The sequence below is a fragment of the Aquarana catesbeiana genome, linkage group LG04 (genome assembly GCF_042186555.1).
Source record: "Aquarana catesbeiana isolate 2022-GZ linkage group LG04, ASM4218655v1, whole genome shotgun sequence".
Classification (NCBI taxonomy): Eukaryota; Metazoa; Chordata; class Amphibia; order Anura; family Ranidae; genus Aquarana; species Aquarana catesbeiana.
In genome coordinates, this window is record NC_133327.1 from 244,156,947 (window position 1) to 244,176,357 (window position 19,411).

Sequence of the window (19,411 nt, forward strand, 5' to 3'; positions counted from 1 at the left end):
TAGATATACTGTTGCAATATGTTAAGCACAATTCTGCTGTTTTTCACATTTTTATTTCATTTACTAACCTGCACCTAAAACACATGGGGGTTATTTACTAAAGCTGGAGAGTGCAAAATCTGGTGCAGTTCTGCATAGAACCAATCAGCTTCCAGGTTTTATTGCCAAAGCTTAATTGAACAAGCTGAAGTTAGAAGCTGATTGGCTACCATGCACAGCTGCACCAGATTTTGAATGCTCCAGTTTTAGTAAATCTCCCCCACTTTATCAGACTGAAGACAATACCTCCATTTTCCTTTACATTTGTTGTGGCAAAATTAGGCCTAACGCCATTAAATTTAAAATACCACACTGAGTTCTCTTGTATTTATTTGGACCCGAATGCTTGATAGCTTTCCCACTAACTGTTTGTTCCTCTGCAGGCAAGTGTGTTTATTTCTAAAAAGAGGAGCCAACCAACATGCTACTGATGAAGATGGCAAAGACCCTTTAACTATTGCTGTAGAGGCCGCCAATGCTGACATAGTGACTCTGTACGTACTAGTAACAGATTTGTATTTGGTTGCTTTTTCTTTCTAATAACATGCCTGGTATGTACAGTGTTTAAGACACACAGGTGTGGTCTATAGAATCTTGATTTTGCTCATGTAGGAAGAAGCAGCAGGTTCACTTAACTGCCCCGCTCTCTTGCTGCACATACTTGCTTTCCTTTTTGCCCTCTTGTCATTTTGTTCAGCAATGAGGAGCAGGGAGAAATACCTGTGACTTTAATGGTAGGTTCACTTTGAGGCAGCAATCCATGCACCCTGCACTAGCAACCCAGAGCTTGTAAGTATAATGCTTGCAATGGTGAGCAGTCATTGGTCAGCATGACCATGTGACCACACTAACCAATAAAAACGTTTTTCTTTTTTTTTTTGGACTGCGGTTCTGGAAGAAGAAAGCTCAGAAGATATTCTCATTAGTGAGCACGATCACAAAGTCACGCTGACCAATGACTGCCTAATGATGCTTACAGGCTCCAGGGTTGCTAGTGCAGTATACAGATCATCTTCTCTGAACGTAAACTTACCCGTTTAAGGTTATAAGAAGCATTGACTTGCATCTCTTCCTGCAACTTGACATAGCTGGTGCTTTTTCCACTCAGGTATATAGCAGGGTCGCATGGGGCTGCATCCCGGAAGAAAGTAGGAGAAGAGTGCGGTTTTTAAATACCCAGACCACTATATTGTTAATGTGGTTGGCAGAAGATAGTAATCAAAGGAGCTAAGTGTAGTGGGGAGTGGGAAGGGTGTTTGTGAGTTAATTCACCTTTTTTCATTTTTTCTGCAAAGGTGAATTAATTCTTTAAAGTGTTACTAAACCCACAACAGTAAAATCTGTCTGTATATGCAGCATAGCTTGCTTGTTATACTCATTGTGGAACTTAAGGGGTTAATCCTCTGCATTTTGTAAAAAGTCTGTTTTATCCTGTATGCACAGATCCTCCCCTCCTGCACTGTCTATCTGGGGAAAACCAGCTAACACAGGCAGGGTAGCCGACCTGCACATGCTCAGTTGTGTCTTTTATGCTGGAGAGAACATTTACTTGTTCTCAAAGATAGCCAGGTCACATGATATTGGCATCACACATGTGGGCGTCTATACAAGCTGCAGTGGAAATCTCCAACTAAACTCTCAGCACTGAAGAAACTGTACAGTTTATCACTGACCGTGGTATACAGATTAGCCAAAAAGTTATATAGTGGCAATATTTTAATGTAAAAAGACGATTTATGAGCTGTGGGTACTGTGGGGGGGCGCATGAACTATTTTCATATCACTGGGTTTAGTAACACTTTAACCGGTTCCTGACCGGCTGTCGCAGTTATGCTATGGCAGAATGGCTCCCATGGGCGAGCTGTCGTAGCTGTATATCGGCCCTTTAAGACGCTGTAGGAGGTGTGCGTGCGCCCCCAGCTTGTGCCAGGCACCTGCGATCGCTCGTGACAGAGCGAGAACTGGGATCTGTGTGTGTAAACACACAAATCCCGGTTCTCTCAGGGGAGAGGAGAGAGATTGTGTGTCCATACAAGTATGAACACCGATCTCTCTCCTCCCCTAGTCAGTCCCATCCCCCCCCCACAGTTAGAACACACCTAGGAAACACAGTTAACCCCTTGATCGCCCCATAGTGCTAACCCCTTCCCTGCCAGTGACATTTTTATAGCACTGATCGCTGTATAATTGTTAATGGTCCCAAAAATGTATTAAAAGTGTACAATTTGTCCGCCGCAATATCGCAATCCCGATAAAAATCGCAGAACACTACCATTACTAGTAAAAAAAAAAATAATAATAATAAAAATGTCATAAACCTATCCCCTATTTTGTAGACACTATAACTTTTGCGCAAACCAATCAATATACGCTTGTTGCGTTTTTGTTTTTTTTACCAAAAATATGTAGAAGAATACATATCGGCCTAAACTGAGGAAAAAAATTGTTTTTTTGAAAAAAAAATTGGGATATTATTATAGCAAAAAGTAAGATAGTGTTTTTTTTCAAAATTGTCGCTCTTCTTTTGTTTATAGCACAAAAAGGTGATCAAATACCACCAAAAGAAAGCTCTATATGTGGGAAAAAAAGGACATCAATTTTGTTTGGGTACATCGTCGCACAACCACGCAATTGTCAGTTAAAGCGACGCAGTGCCGTATCGCAAAAAATGGCCTGGTCATTGAGCAGCCAAATCTTCGGGGGCTGAAGTGGTTAAGCATTGGCATACAATGAACAAGTGTATTAGCTTAGTCTTATTAGTCAACTGCTGCATGTCTGAGCACTGTTTTCTTGGTGACAGGTTCCCGTTAAGGACTTGTTTACACCAGCGAGCCTCACTGAATGTGGGTATGCAGGTAGAGACAGTGCTGATTGTGCTGATCCTGGTGTGTCACACTGTTGAACTTTTTTTTTTTTTTTTTTACTGCACAAAACTTTAATAAAATGTCACACGTGAAATTTCAAAGAGAAGCATTCGCTTTAAAAAGCAAACATTTATACTTACCTAGGTGGATGCAGCATCATTCAGATGCTGCATCTCTTCCCTGCCGGCTCTGCACCACGAACTGAGTGATCAAACACCACTGATCGCTCAGTTCTCCCCTCCGATCTGAGCAAAGAGCAATGACTGTCAGTCACCCGTTCTCTGCTCTCCCCTCCAGTGCTCACTGGAGAGCTGGGCTGTGGAGGGGTGGGAGGGGTTGGCTTTGGCTTTCAGGGCATCACTGAGATGCTGAGCCAGGTGCCGGTTCAGGCATCTGGGTGGATCCCGACCATATTGTTAGAATCTTTTCAGGGGACCAGCTGAGGGACGTCAGCTGACAGCAGACTTTAGCCCACCATCGGCTAAATATGGGTCAGAGGAGTGCAGAACGAACTGCACTCCTGTGACCTATCAGAGAAGTATAGTTAAAATAGCTTTGCCCATTCTTCTCCTTTCAGTACAGTTCTGTTCACTGAAGCAGTGTAGCAATGTGGTGGTTTGTGTTGCAATCTGCTGAAAAATGTACTGCATAACAGCATAGGAAACAAAACATTTTGTCTATGCATTGAAGCTGCACTGGTAATAGTTGCCAGCATAGCCCCAATGTATCTGGTGTGAATGAACCCTAAAGGACCTGAGTTTTTACAGGGTTTATTGAAGAATAAATGTAGCCAGCCAGTTTTAACAGTCATTATATAAAAGTTTGATAGGAAGGAATATTACCTATTATGAATGTGCTTGTTGAGTCTGATTCTGTGAGATTTTCCTCAGAATTGTAACAGCTTTCAGATATTCTAGCTTACACTCAACCTGTAATTGTATGCATTATACCTTAAAGCCGGGTACACACGGGCCGAATGTTCGCCCCGTGTGTATGTTGGTCTGTCCAACAGAAGCTGGCCATTCAGCTGGCTTCTGTCGGATGTGCATGCTGGAAAACCAGCAGCCGACCGACTCCAGATCAGCGCTCTCAGCCAATGGTAGAGAGCGCTGATTGGAGTGCTCTGGTGGAAGGGGCCGTCCCCCTGTCAGAACATAACAACTCAGTGGGGAGATCGCTGGACTAACCTTGCATGGTTAGTCCAGCGGCTCTGACGGGATCTGACAGTTATTTCTTCCATGCAACCCATGGGTTCGCACAAAAAAGAAACTGTTCGTGTGTACCTGGCTTTAGTATGAAGATGAAAGCTCATTGTTTGGCCTCGTAGGCATGTGGAAGGATACATTAATAACTTTAAAACAATTGAATTTCTTTTTTTTTAGATTGCGTCTGGCACGTATGAATGAAGAGATGCGGGAATCTGAAGGACTATACGGACAACCAGGTCAATACTCCTCTAACAGCGATACTGAAATGCAATATAGGAAGTGCATGCAGGAGTTTATTAGTTTGCAGCTTGGTCATGCTGAGTCTTTGGATAGTAAGAGAAGCAGCAAATGATCCAATTAGTATGCTATATCTAGAAACTCACTTTTCTGCTGCATTTTGAAACAGATGTAAAGCTGTATTATTTTTATAATGTGTGTAGGTATTATGTATTTATAATAAATAATAACATTTTATGTTGCCTATAGCAACCTATATATTACTTTTCTAAGCCGCATTGCAACAATTATGTGACATTGGTATATTTAGAGATTTCCTTCTGTAGGCTGTATATAGGCAGTTCAGTGTTCTCTTTTTTTTTTTTTAAATGTTTTTGAATATATCAAACAAACAAATGAGCAATATACCGTATATACTCGAGTATAAGTCGAATTTTTCAGCCCTTTTTTTTGGGCTGAAAGTGCCCCCCTCGACTTATACTCGAGTCACCGCCGTCTGCCTACATGATCAGCGTGTCATGCAGGCAGACGGCGGCCAGCGTGTGCTATTACTATTCGGGGGCCAATTACTGTTCAAAAGCCGCGCCTCCTCCTCGTCTGTGATAGGCAGTCAGTGTATAGCCTATCACGGACATTCTCTCATCCTCGTCCGTGGTATGAGGATGAGAGAATGTCCGTGATAGGCTGACTGCTGGGAAATGGAGTTTTCTGCCTATCATGGACGAGGAGGAGGTGCGGCTTTTGAACAGTGAATGGCCACCGAATAGTAATAGCACACGCTCATCGGTGCAGAGCGGCACACGGAGGCATGCACAGGACACAGGTAGGATGCACACAGGCACATGCACACAGACACAGGTACATATACACATGCACATATACACAGGACACAGGTACAGGACACATGCACATATACACAGGACACATGCACATATACACAGGACACATGCACATGGACACATGACACATGCACATATACACAGGTACAGGACACATGACACATGCACATATACACAGGACACAGGTACATGACACATGCACAGGACACATGCACAGAACACAGGGAGGTATACAGCTGCAGATGGGCATTGTTGACCCTCTTTTTCCACTTACAGTAGCTGCTGCATTTCTCACCCTCGTCTTATACTCGGGTCAATAAGTTTTTCCCATTTTTTTGTGGTAAATTAGGGCCTCGACTTCTACTCGGATTGACTTATACTCGAGTATATACGGTAGTTATATTTTATTTCATAGGCAGACTTCAATGCATCATTTTTGAAAGCATGAATAATCTTATGCTTGCACCTTCCTTTATAACAGATCAGCTTAGTTTAAAATTGGTGGAACTGGTTTTATACTGTGCTGTCTTACAACTTTAGAAGATATAATTATGTGGTCTGTGTGTATTGGATTACTGTAAGAAGCTGCACATAGCAATAGATTTTCAAAAGGCACATGCTGTGAACGTTTACATTGTAGCACTTTTGCCAAGGCATGGTTTCTTTTGGTTTAAATTTTCTTGCTGATTTAGTCATTTGCTGAAATATTATCATGGAGCAGCAGTACAGTTTATCATATGTTACCTGTTTGTCTCAGATTTGCTATTTGCATATGTAAATCCATATGCACACTATGTTTGCACTTTACTATTTGGCAGATGGCAATGTATGCAGATAGTTTTATATAGTTTTTGGATCACATTATTTAAATATCCAACAGGATTGTGTGTGCGTATACAGTATATGGATGTGTGTGTGTGAGGTGCAAGCATACATAGGGCTATGTGTGTGTGACTTTATCTTAGTACTTAAACTTTGTTTGGTATAGAAGTATCCTTAATTAGATTTCCAGCTTTCGGGTTTCCTGTCCCATTTAAAAAAAAAACGGCAGTTTCTTTATCCCTTCCCTACGCTGAACGACCCCCCCCCCCCCCCCCCCCAAATAAACAAAAAAAAATATCTGCATGCATTAAATCTGCCAGTTCTCTTCCCTCAAACTCCCTATTCTATTCTTCTGGGCCTCACCTTTAGGCATGATCCTATTTTGCAATATGATGGCACCTGAAATTATCAAAAGACAAAAAAGCAAGCGCTTGGTAATTAATTAAGGATAAACAGCACCGGAGCAAATGATCACTAAATGATGTACATATACAATGTTGCACTATGAGCACAGTAATTCTACCAGATTCATGGAGTTGCTTCTTAGACCATTGTGCATGAAAAAAAAAATTGTGCTTTTTACAGTTTAATTTTGACTTTTGATTTAAACCTTTTATCACATCGAATTAAATTTTAACAATTACATTTTTTTCTACATGAGATTAACAATATAAATCCAACCATTATATTCAATCTAATTAAATTGCTACCCCCTAGCGATATAATATATATGCATATACAGTTCTCCTCCACCATGAATCCATCTCATTACTAACTTTCCTCAGCATCATTGGTATGCTCGGATAAATTGGAGACTAACCACCAGGACCAAATTTTCAAAAAAATTTTAGGGCTTCTCCTATGTTTATATGCCAATTCCTCCCATTTTAGATTAAGATTAATCACTTCGGACCATTGAGCTATTGTTGGCAGAGAATTTGATATCCATTTTTGTAGTATAAGTTTACGGACTATATACATAGATATTTACCACATCACATGCTTCTCAGTCGGGAGAATGTCTTCCCACATCCCTAGCAATGCTATTTTTGGGTTGGACTGAAACCTGTGTAGAACATATTGTATTTAAAGCATCAAATGCACACTCCTGGTAGCGATGCAATTTGGGGTATTGCCACAACATATATATGTGTACCCGTATCATTAGTGCACCTTGGGCAATTTGATGTAGTTGTTTTACCCCAGGAATGTAGCTTTAAAGGAGTGTAATGGGATCTATGAATAATGAATAACTTGGTCAGACACTGTGAGGAGGATAAGGATGCTCTGAATAATTTTTTTTAAAGCTTGCTCCCATTCCTCGTCACTAAGAGTCTCCAAGTCCCTACGCCATTGTAAAAAATTGCCATCTTTTATATTCGCTCTAACTGTCCTTTTGTAAGGAAGAATATACAGTATATCCCCAATAAGTGCCTGTTTAGAGCGTCTTATAGTTATTGCCAAAGTTAAAATTAAAGATGGGTTATATTTTAATAGAAAAGTCGTAGCCCGACTCTGCAAAGCATGCTGCAACTGTAGATATTGAAAGAATAATTTATTAGACAGATGATATTTCTCTGCCAATTTGTCAAATGGTTGTAAAACCTTGTTATCAAAAATTTGATGAAGTAACAAAATATCGGCCTTTTTCCATGGATCAAAATTTTCAAGTTTCTCTGGTTTATGTAAAAGATATTGTAATTTTGGCATCCAAACCATCTTTATCACATTGGCTCTGCCAATTACTGTTAAAAGGTAGCTTACTCCAAATTTTCCCCACTTGGTTAAAGCGCATAAGCAGTGAAGCTAAATTCCTCTTTACAGCTGTGCTCACTTGTTGTGTGACTTGGACACCTAAATATTTAAATGTAGAAACTACACTTATTTGGGATGCAGATGATGGCAGATTGGTGACAAGAGGGTCCACAGGTAAAATAACTAGCGTATCCCAATTTATTGTAAATCCTAAAAAAGAGCCATATATATTAAAGACATGCTATTAAGGAAGACAAAGTGTCTCCCAAAAATAGAAGTGTGTCATTGGTATATAAGGCAGTTCTGTCCTCTCCTAGAGGTCTACAGAACCCAGTAATATTTGATGATTGGTGTATGGCAGCAGCCAAAGGTTCGATAGCAAGGGCAAAGAGTAGGGGTGATAATGGACATCCCTGTCTTGTTCCTCGTAATGAAAAGGGGGCAGATACCTGTCCATTTTCCTGAACCCGTGCCATCGGAACTGCATAGAGGAGTTTTTATTCAACTTATAAACTGGGATCCAAATCTAAACTTCTCTAGACCATGCCATAAAAAGTCCCACTCTATTCTATCAAAAGCTTTTGCCGCATCAATCAATATATCCCTGTTACCTAGATTTTCAGACGGAATCTGCAGATTATGAAATAATTGCTTATATTCAGTGCTGTTGATCTATTTGGGATGAAACCCAACTGGTCTAAATGCACTATTTTAGATATTACTTTTGCCAATCTAATAGCTAACACTTTTGAAAGTAATTTTACATCTGATGTAAGCAATGATATTGGGCAATGTGATTTTGGATTATTAGGAGTCTTATCCTATAGGACTATAATAATCTCTTCCTTCATGGAGGGAGGGAGATGACCACACTCCAATGCTGCAATAAATACCTCTAATAATTCAGTCAACAAATTAGCGCCATAGACTTTATTGACCTCCCCTGGCAACCCATCTGCTCCTGGGGTTTTATTCTTAGGCAAACTGACAGAGGCAGCCTGAAGTTCCTCTGAAGTCAGAGGTTTATCCAACATCTCTCTATCTGGAAAAATCAAAAATAGAAAAGCGCCTCTGAGTAAAGTGTTTTAATCGGTAATATAACAGAAATAGTAGACACTTACATGTCAATAAATACATGGATACTCTATACGAGTCGGCATTATCAGGGGGATGTGGCCGGTGTCAGAGGCATGTTTCCAGGAGATTACAAGTCCAGGCTGTGAGAGCCACAAGGAGCCAGGGAGGAGGCCGTCTGTGTCCTATAGAGGAGAGGAATGAACAGCTCATGGAAACAGTGTGTGACGTCAGCACTAGCAGGGAGACCACACCGCGTTTCAGAGCAGTCCATAAGGCACATGCGCGCTCCTTTCTCAAGTGTCTGAAACATGCCTCTGACACCGGCCACATCCCCTTGATAATAACAGCTCTCTATCAGCTATGGACAATTCTGTTAAAGTAATGGAGTTAAGAAAAAAATGCAGTTCAACCTCTTTAGAAGATACTTTACTACTATACAGGTTTTTAAAAAAAAAATCAAAAAACACTGATGATATCTCTACTGTAGTACGTATGATTTTAGTTGGAGATGCTTGCAATTCTACCACTTGTGTCACTGGTTTTTGAGCTTTTACTATTGCTGCTAAAAGATGGCCCGTGTTTTCCCCATCTTCAAAATAAGATTGCTAAAGAAAAAAACTTTTCTGTTCTGCTTTTTTACGGGAGATATCGGCATTTGCCTGTTTTTGCATCCACGTCTGTTGAGCTTCTGCAGTAGGATTCACTATATATTGAAGTTCGACCTGTAAAACCGCTTCAGCCACAGAACATTCCCAAGCCCTAGATCTTTTTTCATTTTTGAAATTTGAGAGATAAATAAGCCTCTTATATAGGCTTTTAAGGAGTCCCAATAAATCTGCAAAGATACAGAGGGCCTGTTAATAGTACCGTATGCCAAAATATCAAGCAAGATACTCTCCTTTTTAAGGAAAAAGGTCAAACCAATAGGGATTAACTTTCCATAAGGTGCTGATCTGGGTAGAATATAAGGTTAGCTTGAGAATCAATGGGGAGTGATCAGACAACCCTTTAGCTGCGTAAGTCGCTTCAGATATCACAGGCAACATCGCAGAAGTAACTAACGCCAAGTCTATTCTAGATAAGGCCATATGGGTGCTAGAGAAACAAGAAAACTCTGACATTGGGAGTGTAACTTTCTCAATACATTCATTAGACCAATCTCCCGAACATACCCAGCAAAGGAGGTGCATGCAGAAGTCACTTGTCCCGTTGCCGCACTATAGTTAACTGAGGGCCAAGATGATTATTAAAGTCCTCTACAATTAACCCGGGAACATCAGCTTTATCAGTGGTGACATTTAAAAATTCCTTAAGTACCTCTGATGAATATGGAGGTGGTATACACATTGGCTAACACATGATTTTCTATAAATTGTTCAATATAGGAAGATATAGAGACCTCTAATGTCCATTTTGTATCTGCCTGCAAGAAAAGTCAACATCATTTGCTATCAATATAGATATGCCTCTTGAATATGTAGTATAAGTAGAATGGTATTGCCTACTATATTGTGCGCGCTTCAGGTAATTTAAATTGTGTATGTTTAAATGAGTTTCCTGCAAGCAGATAATAGATGGAAAAAAAACGTTTCAATGTAGTAAACATAGCACATTTTCTGCACAAACAGCAGCTCTCCACCCCTAATGTCCTCCACCTAGTGTTTTTTATTAGTTAAACAAAAATGCCTGAATCTGTATAATTCTTGTAATACACAAAGTGCTCAAAAACTCTCAAATAAACTCTGAAAGTCGCTCTGCTCAGGTGTGAATGCAGCCTTACTAATGATACCCATGAACTCCCTCCCCAACTGATTTATAACATGGCTTCACACCAGACTGATAACACCTGCTGACCCCCCTGGTCTGATGACACCTGCAAAACTTCCTCTATTTTCCTGATGACAACTACAGATCCAACTGAACTGTATACCTATGGCGACTTCCTTTATCAATGATGACATCTGTAGACTGGTCTTTTACTGAAAGATGTAAAATGCTGATGCACTATCTTTGAGGGCAGTGCATATCATACTGATTAACAGCATTTGCATGGTTAGCAGTATTGGTATTCAGTAGAATATAGAAAAAAAAGCATGCCAAAAAAGTGTGTGTATATGGGGATTTTTTATTATATGGGGGATAGCTTTGTCTAGCACAGGGGTGTCCAACCTTTTGACTTTCCTGGGCCACTTTGCAAGAAGAGGTATTGTCTTGGGCCACACATAAAATACACTAACAACAAGGATAGCAGAAAAAAATCAGGCAGATCACAAGTTAAGGATCACGCATATAGATAATGTACCTATCTGAGTAATAAAACTTAATTTTTTATACTATGTTTTTAATCTAAAAGTAAAAGAGGGAAACCTAAAACTAGTGCAATATTTGACACTGTTTTTGATAAACTAAAATAAGAACAGCGAAGTTCTGATATTTGCTTATGCTTAACTGTAGCATATAGGCAGCAGTATATGCCCGCCACAATTTCATGTCTTGAATTTACAAATTAATTTTAGTTAAACATTTGAAATTCTTTTCAATTGCTTAGTAAAAGTATCATTGCAGCAGCTAAACTGTTATTTGCACAAAATGTACATTTTGCCTTGGCGTTCAACCAACACATATTTCAGGATGATGAAACCTTATCCAATGTATAGTCCACATTTTGGTTGATCACTTAAACCCTTTTATACTTGCACATAATCACAGGAAAAGCTGTAGAATGTCATCCTGTCCTGAAAATTAGTTTCCTGTCCAGTGACTTTAGGAGTCACTGAATCCTGTATTGATTTATTGATTAGTTTAGTATAGTATAGTATAGCCCTCCATAACTTGGAGGGTTTGTACTACTGTAGGTGAAATGGGCAGATAGTGAGGAGTGTTTATGAACAAGATTGTTTTTCCTGTAGCTTCAGCTTCATCCTGCTGGAACTTTACCTGCTCTTCCTGTTGAGCTAGACAATTATCATTATATATTTAAATATATGCTACTTTGCTTTTTCTCTTTCCTTTCATCTTCCTGGATACATGGAGTCTTCTAGCAGGTATAGATCTTTGTATGTAAGTTTTATGAGGTCATGCATGCAAAAGGTCTATATGATCCGTTTTGTCATCCAGTCTGACAATTCGTATATCTCTGTTTATAATTTGCATTGGGTTTGATTTGTTACAATTGGAGGGAGAAAAGGTTTTGTATTACCCAAAAGAAACAGAATCAATCAAATTTTATATCTCATTTTTACAGAGTGGTGTTAATCAAAACATTAATTTGATTGGTTGCTGTGGTCAGCTCCTCTACTTTCATTTCCTCCTGTTTTCATAAACTAGTCCCATTGATCTAAATTATATCCTATGGTAGGTAGGGCATGCTTCTTCTGCCCAGCAGCTGCTCAGACACTATTTTTTTTGTATAACCTAATAGTTCTTTGCTTTTTGGACTTGCTGGGGTCTGTCATTCCTTAAATTTTAGATGGTCACTGGCTGCCTTTTGCCAGCATTATGTGATAAGCAGTTATCGTCTTTGTCACAGATCACAGCAGTGTACTGTATATAAGTTGGATATTTCCATTTTTCAGGTATACCAGGATAAATAATGTTTGTTTTCTCTGCAGGGGATGAAACATACCAAGATATATTCAGAGATTTCTCCCACATGGCATCTAACAATCCAGAAAAACTGAACCGTTTTCAACATCCAGATTCTCAGAAGTCATGAATCTCATGTTGTATGCCTTAATTTTACCTGCAAAAAAATTAAAACTATTCTTGGCAATTGAACTACCTGAGAGCCTAGTCTTAGGCAGTGCAAGCCAGTGTTTAATTGGTCTCATCATTCCATTTGTTAAGCAGTGACTGCTGCTGATTCTCCTGGATAAAACTATTTTCTGCTTAATAATGTCACAAACAAAACACAGAACAGTGATTGAGCCAAGGCAATGATTTGAAAATAGAGTACTTTGTAGTGTTTGTGTACAGTAAATGTACAAATTTAGTTTTAGCCTGAATTATGGTTCCAGTATTGTAGGGACCATGAATGGTTTGGTTGCCATGCTCTTCCCTTTTTGTATATAAAAAGGACCAATATACATGGCTGCTTTATGTGTTGTACTCTGTAAGTCATACATACAATTCTTAATCTGAACGCTGCACCTTCCTTGACAGTGTTGCACTAATTTATAAGACCTATCATAAGATATATGTTAGGATGCTGTGGAAGACTAGGCTTAGAACTTAAAGTAAAAATTAATACATTGCCTTGCTATTAGGTATACCGTTTATTTTTAATTTACTGCAGTTTTAGTTGATGTGTATCCGCAGTAAATGTAATCTGAACATTATGTATGACTGACACTGTATTATCATATAAGTCCACATGAGTCCCACTGCCAGTATAAAAGGGCACAATTAATGCTGTGCATTGCATTGTGTAGCAAACAAATTACTGTCAAATTAGATTTTACAAAGCTGAAATGAAAAAAGTTTGTATGTATTACATATTTTTATGAAAGTCAGGCATTGCCCTGCAGGTTAAGTGTAAAATTGGTTATTCAGTTATAACTTTAAAGTCGTTTAATTAAGCTGCCTATCTCACTGCAGCATCAGTATGCTGGGATTGGGCTGAAAGTGTGACCCAAAAAGGCTGCCGTTAGGTAGAAGTGCCAGCACCTAGGGTGTATCTAAACATAGTTTCAGCAACTTTCAGTGCTACTCTACTCCCAAATTCTGCGTTGTTATGATTAGACAAAGAATCAGCACCTCCTGGTAGTAACTGTTCCCCCTACCTCTTTTCCTCTACACACACATACCTTTTGGCCAGTGACGCAGCCCATCATAGTGATGGGCCAGTAGCAATGTGGGATATGCGGATAAGGTCTAATGCTATCAGGAAATGTCATAACTCTTTGCCTGATCAGAACTTCATGGCATTTGGGCTGAGGAAGGACACTAGATGTTGCTCCAGGTATGTACAGACACAGCTTGAGTTGCCTGCTCTTCATTCCTATCAGCAACCTGCTTTCTTGTTACAGTAACAGTCACTGTACACTCACAATAGCCTAAACCATGGCAGGTATACTTCAAAGCTGTTTTAGATGACTCAGATTGGCTGTTTGAGCACAATGTTATGAAATCTGGGTGCGTTAATGCGTATTTCCACTTTAGGCCAGGAAAAAGTCCCCCTCCTGCCCTTAAAATCGACAGTGCTGCACTTAGTCTGCTAGGCCAGTGTTTTTTATGGGAGATGCTTTATTGCAATGGAGCAGCCTCAATTTCTTGTTCCAGATGTGATTGTAAAATAAGGAAAAAGAGCACCTGACTGTTCTACCCTGTTTACACAGGAGCACTGTCAGTGGCAGGACGGAGGTGTAGTAGAATGTTGAGAAACTTCTGACGATGCATTTCAGTAGCCATGCATTTTTATGTCATTTATGGCCTTTATAAGAAGAATGTACAACTCCAAAAAAAAACTTTAGTTCATTTGGCTAGCTTAGTTTCCTCACCATTTTAATAAAGCTTTTTTTTTTTTTTACATTGTGTACAGGATTCTAGCATTAGTAGCATTATGTTGCACCCCCCTCTGGCATCTGACAGAACTCCTGTGAGAGTGCTCCTGCTCTTTCCTTATTAAACATATTAATGCAGATCTTGGTCGAGTCTCTTTTCTTCAATGATCTGCATTTGTTCCTGGAACCGTGAGACTTGTACCATTACATGTGGTTCTCAGATATTAAATGTGATGATTGCAGCCAGTAGCATGATCAGGAAGATGGATATTGCTTGGAAAAAGCATTGGGATAAGGGGTTCACATTTTACATTGAAGTTGAAAATCTCCATTTCTAAACACTCTAGTATCTGCTTTTTTCCTACAGCTATTAAGGCCGCATTCACACCTGAGCGTATCGTTTTCAGGTGTTTTTTCAGGTGTTTTTCCTTGAGGTTTTGCAGCATTTTTGTACACATTTTCAAGGTTAAAAGGTCACCAATTTAAAAGCAGTAAAACACCTGTAATCTGCCAAAAAAGAAGCTCATGTACTTTTTTGAGCATCAGGCATTTTGTTTTAGGTGACAGAACGCTCACATGTGAACAGGTGCCATTGAAATGAATGGGATTTTGCTTGTTGGGCGTTTTGGAACTTTTGAGATGACCTTTTTACAAAATGCTCAGGTGTGAATGCAGCCTAAAAGAATTAGCAGCAACCACATTATACAATGTGGGTAAGTCTTGATTATTGTTTTATTTTTGCTGAACTATTGTTCTTGTTAGGTAAAAATATACAGTATATTTTTAATGGTTACCAGTTATTACAATAGGTTACATTGTATGTATTGTGATCCAATTTGACACATTTTCATTTTAAGCTATTGATTTATTTACATTATCATATAGGTTTTTGTTTTGGTATTTTATGATACAAGCACATCCTGATTTTAGCATGCAAGTTTGTTTCTGTATAGACAAATAATAGTACGCAATGCATATGCTGACAGTATTAAAAGTTGACATTTTAGTCTTTATTGTATTGGTGAGAACCAAACAGCATATCTTTTTTTATATATTTTGTCAGCTAAAAATGTGCAGATAGAATGTACAACTATTAAATGTATTGGACATGTACATAACATCCAGGAACTGTTAGCTAACAGTACTCAAAATAATTTTTGCTGCCAGTTTGATCGCCTATAACAGTGTAGATGGCAGTGCCAATGCCATAAAATTGATAAGTCATGTCTGATCTTGCTTAACACTTGTGTTCTTTGTAACACATAATAGTCTTCAGTTGTGACCAAAGTCCTTTATGTAGATGCCTGCTTGTCCTTGCATGTAATGACCTGAATCTATATCAGCCAAATTAAAGTTAAAAGTAGAGTATACAAAAAAGGCAGAGGGAGTTTTATGCTAAAACAGCTATTAGCAATAGTTTAGTGTATATCAATCCACACACCCACCAGAAACAACAACAAAAAAGTCTCTTTGCTGCCTCTTTTTGCCTGTCCTTCCCAGGAAGGTAGAGCTGGAGAGTATCCATACCAAAAATGAGCCATTGTTGTTAGACTACTAACAGCCACTGTAAAACTATCAATAAATATACTGTATAGAATAACTTTAGCACAAACAGACCACTGCACTCCATGTCTCCTCAGAGACCATTTATTATATAAAATCACCAACCTATCCCCATTAAAATTTTACCCACTCTTTCATCCCAATGATATCGCAAGCTCTCCCTTGGAAAAATTAGAGTACTAGAAAGTAGCTAACATGAGCAGTTAGTTGGTAGCTTCTTTTACATCTACTACCTTGTCCTTATATATTCTCATTATGCACACCTGGCAGGAGGTAGCAAAAGCGGGCATCATTACTCCTTGTTCACCATTCCTTTATTTTTGAGAGGTTATGAAGAGTTAAAGTGTAAGTTCACCTTTACAGAAAATCTGTAATGTAAACTTACACTGGACACCCTCCCCATCACATCTGGTCCCCCTAACCTGGAGTGTGTCGATCTCCCATTCTGATAGATCATACAGCCGCTTTACCAGTCGGGATTTGAAATCCCCACGGCTTTCTCGCCTCTTCGCCTGCGGTGATTGGACGGGCTACGCGGGCTTTGATTGGTCGGGGCCCCACACGTGAAGGCACCAACCAATTAGAATGCTCCTATACGTACCTCCTGACGAGGTACGTTTAGGAGATTACGCAGAGGAGATTTCTAAGCCCTGGACCAGTAAGGTGGCTATACGAGGGATCATAGCGGGAGATTGCCACGCTCCAGGGCAGGGGGGGGGGGGGGGGAGTGGTGAGGTGGGCATCCTGTGTAAGTTTACCTTACAGATTTTTCTGTAAAGGTGAACTTGCCCTTTAAGCTGGCCATAGATGCATTTTTGGCTGGGTGGATAGAGAAATCCTCCCCACTGAGCGGGAACTCTTCGTTGTTGGATCGAATTCTGTCGAGTGGGAGCGGCCACACATGGATCGAGATTCGGCCTGTCCCTATAAACTGGCTGACTTTCAATCCATCTATGGTCATCTTTAATAACTTTTCTCACCTGCCCATAGAGGCTACTGCCTGAGGCCATATATTTCTTTACAAGAGGTCTTACATGGTTTGTTGATTTTATAATTTTAGCAGTTAATGCACATGCCATAGAAAGGTAATACCTCTGTAAATTGCAAGCACTCGTACAGAAGTCTTTATGGACCAGAGAGTCAGTTTTATTCCTCTTTAATGGGAGCACGGGGAAAAGATTATTTGGAAGAAAAGACTTTGCATGTCTTATCCACTGAAAAACTCTACCTCCTAGTGAAAACACAAAGCTGTTGCTACTTTACAGAAAAACAAAAAAAAAACAAACAAATTCCTTGTCCCACTGTCGTGTACATTGGTTGATGAATGTCATTTTGCACAGTAGGTGAAGCATTATCCTTATCAGTAGTACTGTGTGGTTACTTCTAAATAATTGAATGTGGATGGGAATATAAGGGACAGTGTGGCAAAGACAGATGCTTCTAGTTAAAGTGGAAGTAAAAGCTCCTAAACTTTTCAGCCAAGGAAGCTGCCATCTTGGCCTCTGTTTAATCTTCAACTGCCATTATGCTGCACATGTGATCAGTTATGACACCAGCCATTGGTGGTTTGACAGTTTTGTCGTGAGCACAACCAATGTGACACATTTCCGGCATGTCGGGAATGTAACTGTATGGGTTTAATTCCGCTTTAATGCAGTTGTAGTGTATTTTATGTATAGTGCTTCAACAAATAAATCACAGATATGCTACTTACACAGATTTGGCTGGTTTACATCATACTTGCTATTCATTAGGTGCATGGTACTTTAGCATATTTGGTGCTATCCTCTTTTCTTTGCATGTGGTGCAGCAACTTTAACATAAGTTTGGATACCTGTGATCTACTTTAGCAGACTGTTTGTAAGGATGCTGCTACTGAAAAAGAAAAGGTTTGAATATGGATTACCTTTAGAAAATGCCCTTTGAAAATGTATAATCTTTTGAAGACCAGATTTACCCACAACTGCTATTAGTGTTGCTTGTACTATACATCAAAGAGTTAAGGCAAGCCATAGAGGATGTGTTTCTCTTTCCTCCAACCAACCGTTGCAGAAAAAAAAATTGCTCGATTCCCCTGTCAACACAGCAAGCGTTGATATGGGAGTCTATTACAGCACTATTGTGTTCTGCCAGCGGGGAGCCTTCCTTGCCAGCAGAACACAATTACTGCTGTTGGCTATAGCTGCCAGCAGTAATTGTATACAAAAATCTGACAGACTGGTTGTACTGAAGTCGATCAATAGGTGTCTGCTGAACTGGCCGAGATTCGAACCATCTATGGCTGTCTTAGGATTTGTTTTATATCTTAACGTCTCTCTGGGTAAAAACATATCCCCCCAAAGTTCTTATTTCTGCCACAACAGTAACTTAGCCTTTATTACAGCCATTGTGGGGGCTTTAAAGTCACTAAAAAGTTACCGTATATTTATCAAACTGCTAGCATCAGTCCAAAAGTGAAACACCAGTTCCTCCTCCTCCTAGGATGAACCAAAAGATTCATTTTCACTTTTACTAGAAATAAAAGGTGGGAAAAATGTTATCCAATCGGATTTGATTACTGTAGTGCTAAGGCCACTTCATATTAGAATTACGGTAACTCACAAAATGCTTAAAAATCATTTGTTTTCTGTATTGTACATTACTTCAGTGCTTGTACTACTTTTCTCCGTGCTTCCTGACATGACTGTTTTAAGTGCAATATTTTTCACAAGAATAAATTTAGTGCTGTTTGATTGGTGAATAAGATCTTTTCAATACAGTATTCCTTCCATAAAATATAATGAATGTCATGCATATCTAGTTTCATTGTAATCATTTTTGTAAGTTGAACTTGAATGTAGTCTTATTTTTCCTGACTTGAACAATAAGAAAACCTGCATTAGCTGAAATTGTACATTGTGTAACAATTGTAAATATTTGATCAAATAATTTGTACACTGCAAAAATTGGAAAATATGCAATCTCAATTAAAGAAAACCTTGTTTATGATACCAGTTTTTTTGTATCTTTTATCTTTCCATTTTTCATAATGAAGATAATTCCATGTAACTTTTTCATCCATATTTTATTGAATTTTTCCATAAAAATACAACATTCCTTATAGCAACGTTCATAGTCTCACCAATTGGGTATTAAACCAAGTAATTTATTGATAGCTCCCCTATGCAAAAAAGTTATCTGTTCCTGTCTCAAATTCAAATTGACTGCTGATATTCATTCCCCCACTGTCGGTGGATGAAGTGAAAACCCACTTTTCTAGTGAGAAACAATTTTCTGGTGAGAAACAATTTTCTGCTAAGCCTCACTTGATTCTCTGATATCGCTGGATGCTCACAACATATGGATTACCCACCGCATTTGTTTTAAAAATGGAATTCATATGTTGTATAACATCTTTCCAGTATCTTACCAACCTAGGACATCTCCAGATACAATGTATGAAGTCAGTCTTTAGATCAACTTCTGTTGAATGCTCAAGTTGGAAAACTTTTGTCGATAAGTGGCTG

General features: G+C 39.1%; 1 protein-coding gene across 2 annotated transcripts in view; it reads left to right on the top strand.

Annotated features, from left to right (window-relative positions):
• The window catches only part of ACAP2 (ArfGAP with coiled-coil, ankyrin repeat and PH domains 2), a 176,500-nt gene extending 157,607 nt beyond the window's left edge, over window positions 1-18,893 (top strand). For both annotated transcript variants that reach the window (XM_073626342.1, XM_073626343.1), the window contains 3 exons: window positions 423-533; window positions 4,286-4,347; window positions 12,453-18,893. In XM_073626342.1, coding sequence (XP_073482443.1) covers window positions 423-533; window positions 4,286-4,347; window positions 12,453-12,556 — 277 coding nt within the window. In that variant the 3' untranslated portion in view covers window positions 12,557-18,893. The remainder of the gene's footprint in view (window positions 1-422; window positions 534-4,285; window positions 4,348-12,452) is intronic.
• Window positions 18,894-19,411: the final 518 nt, after the last annotated feature.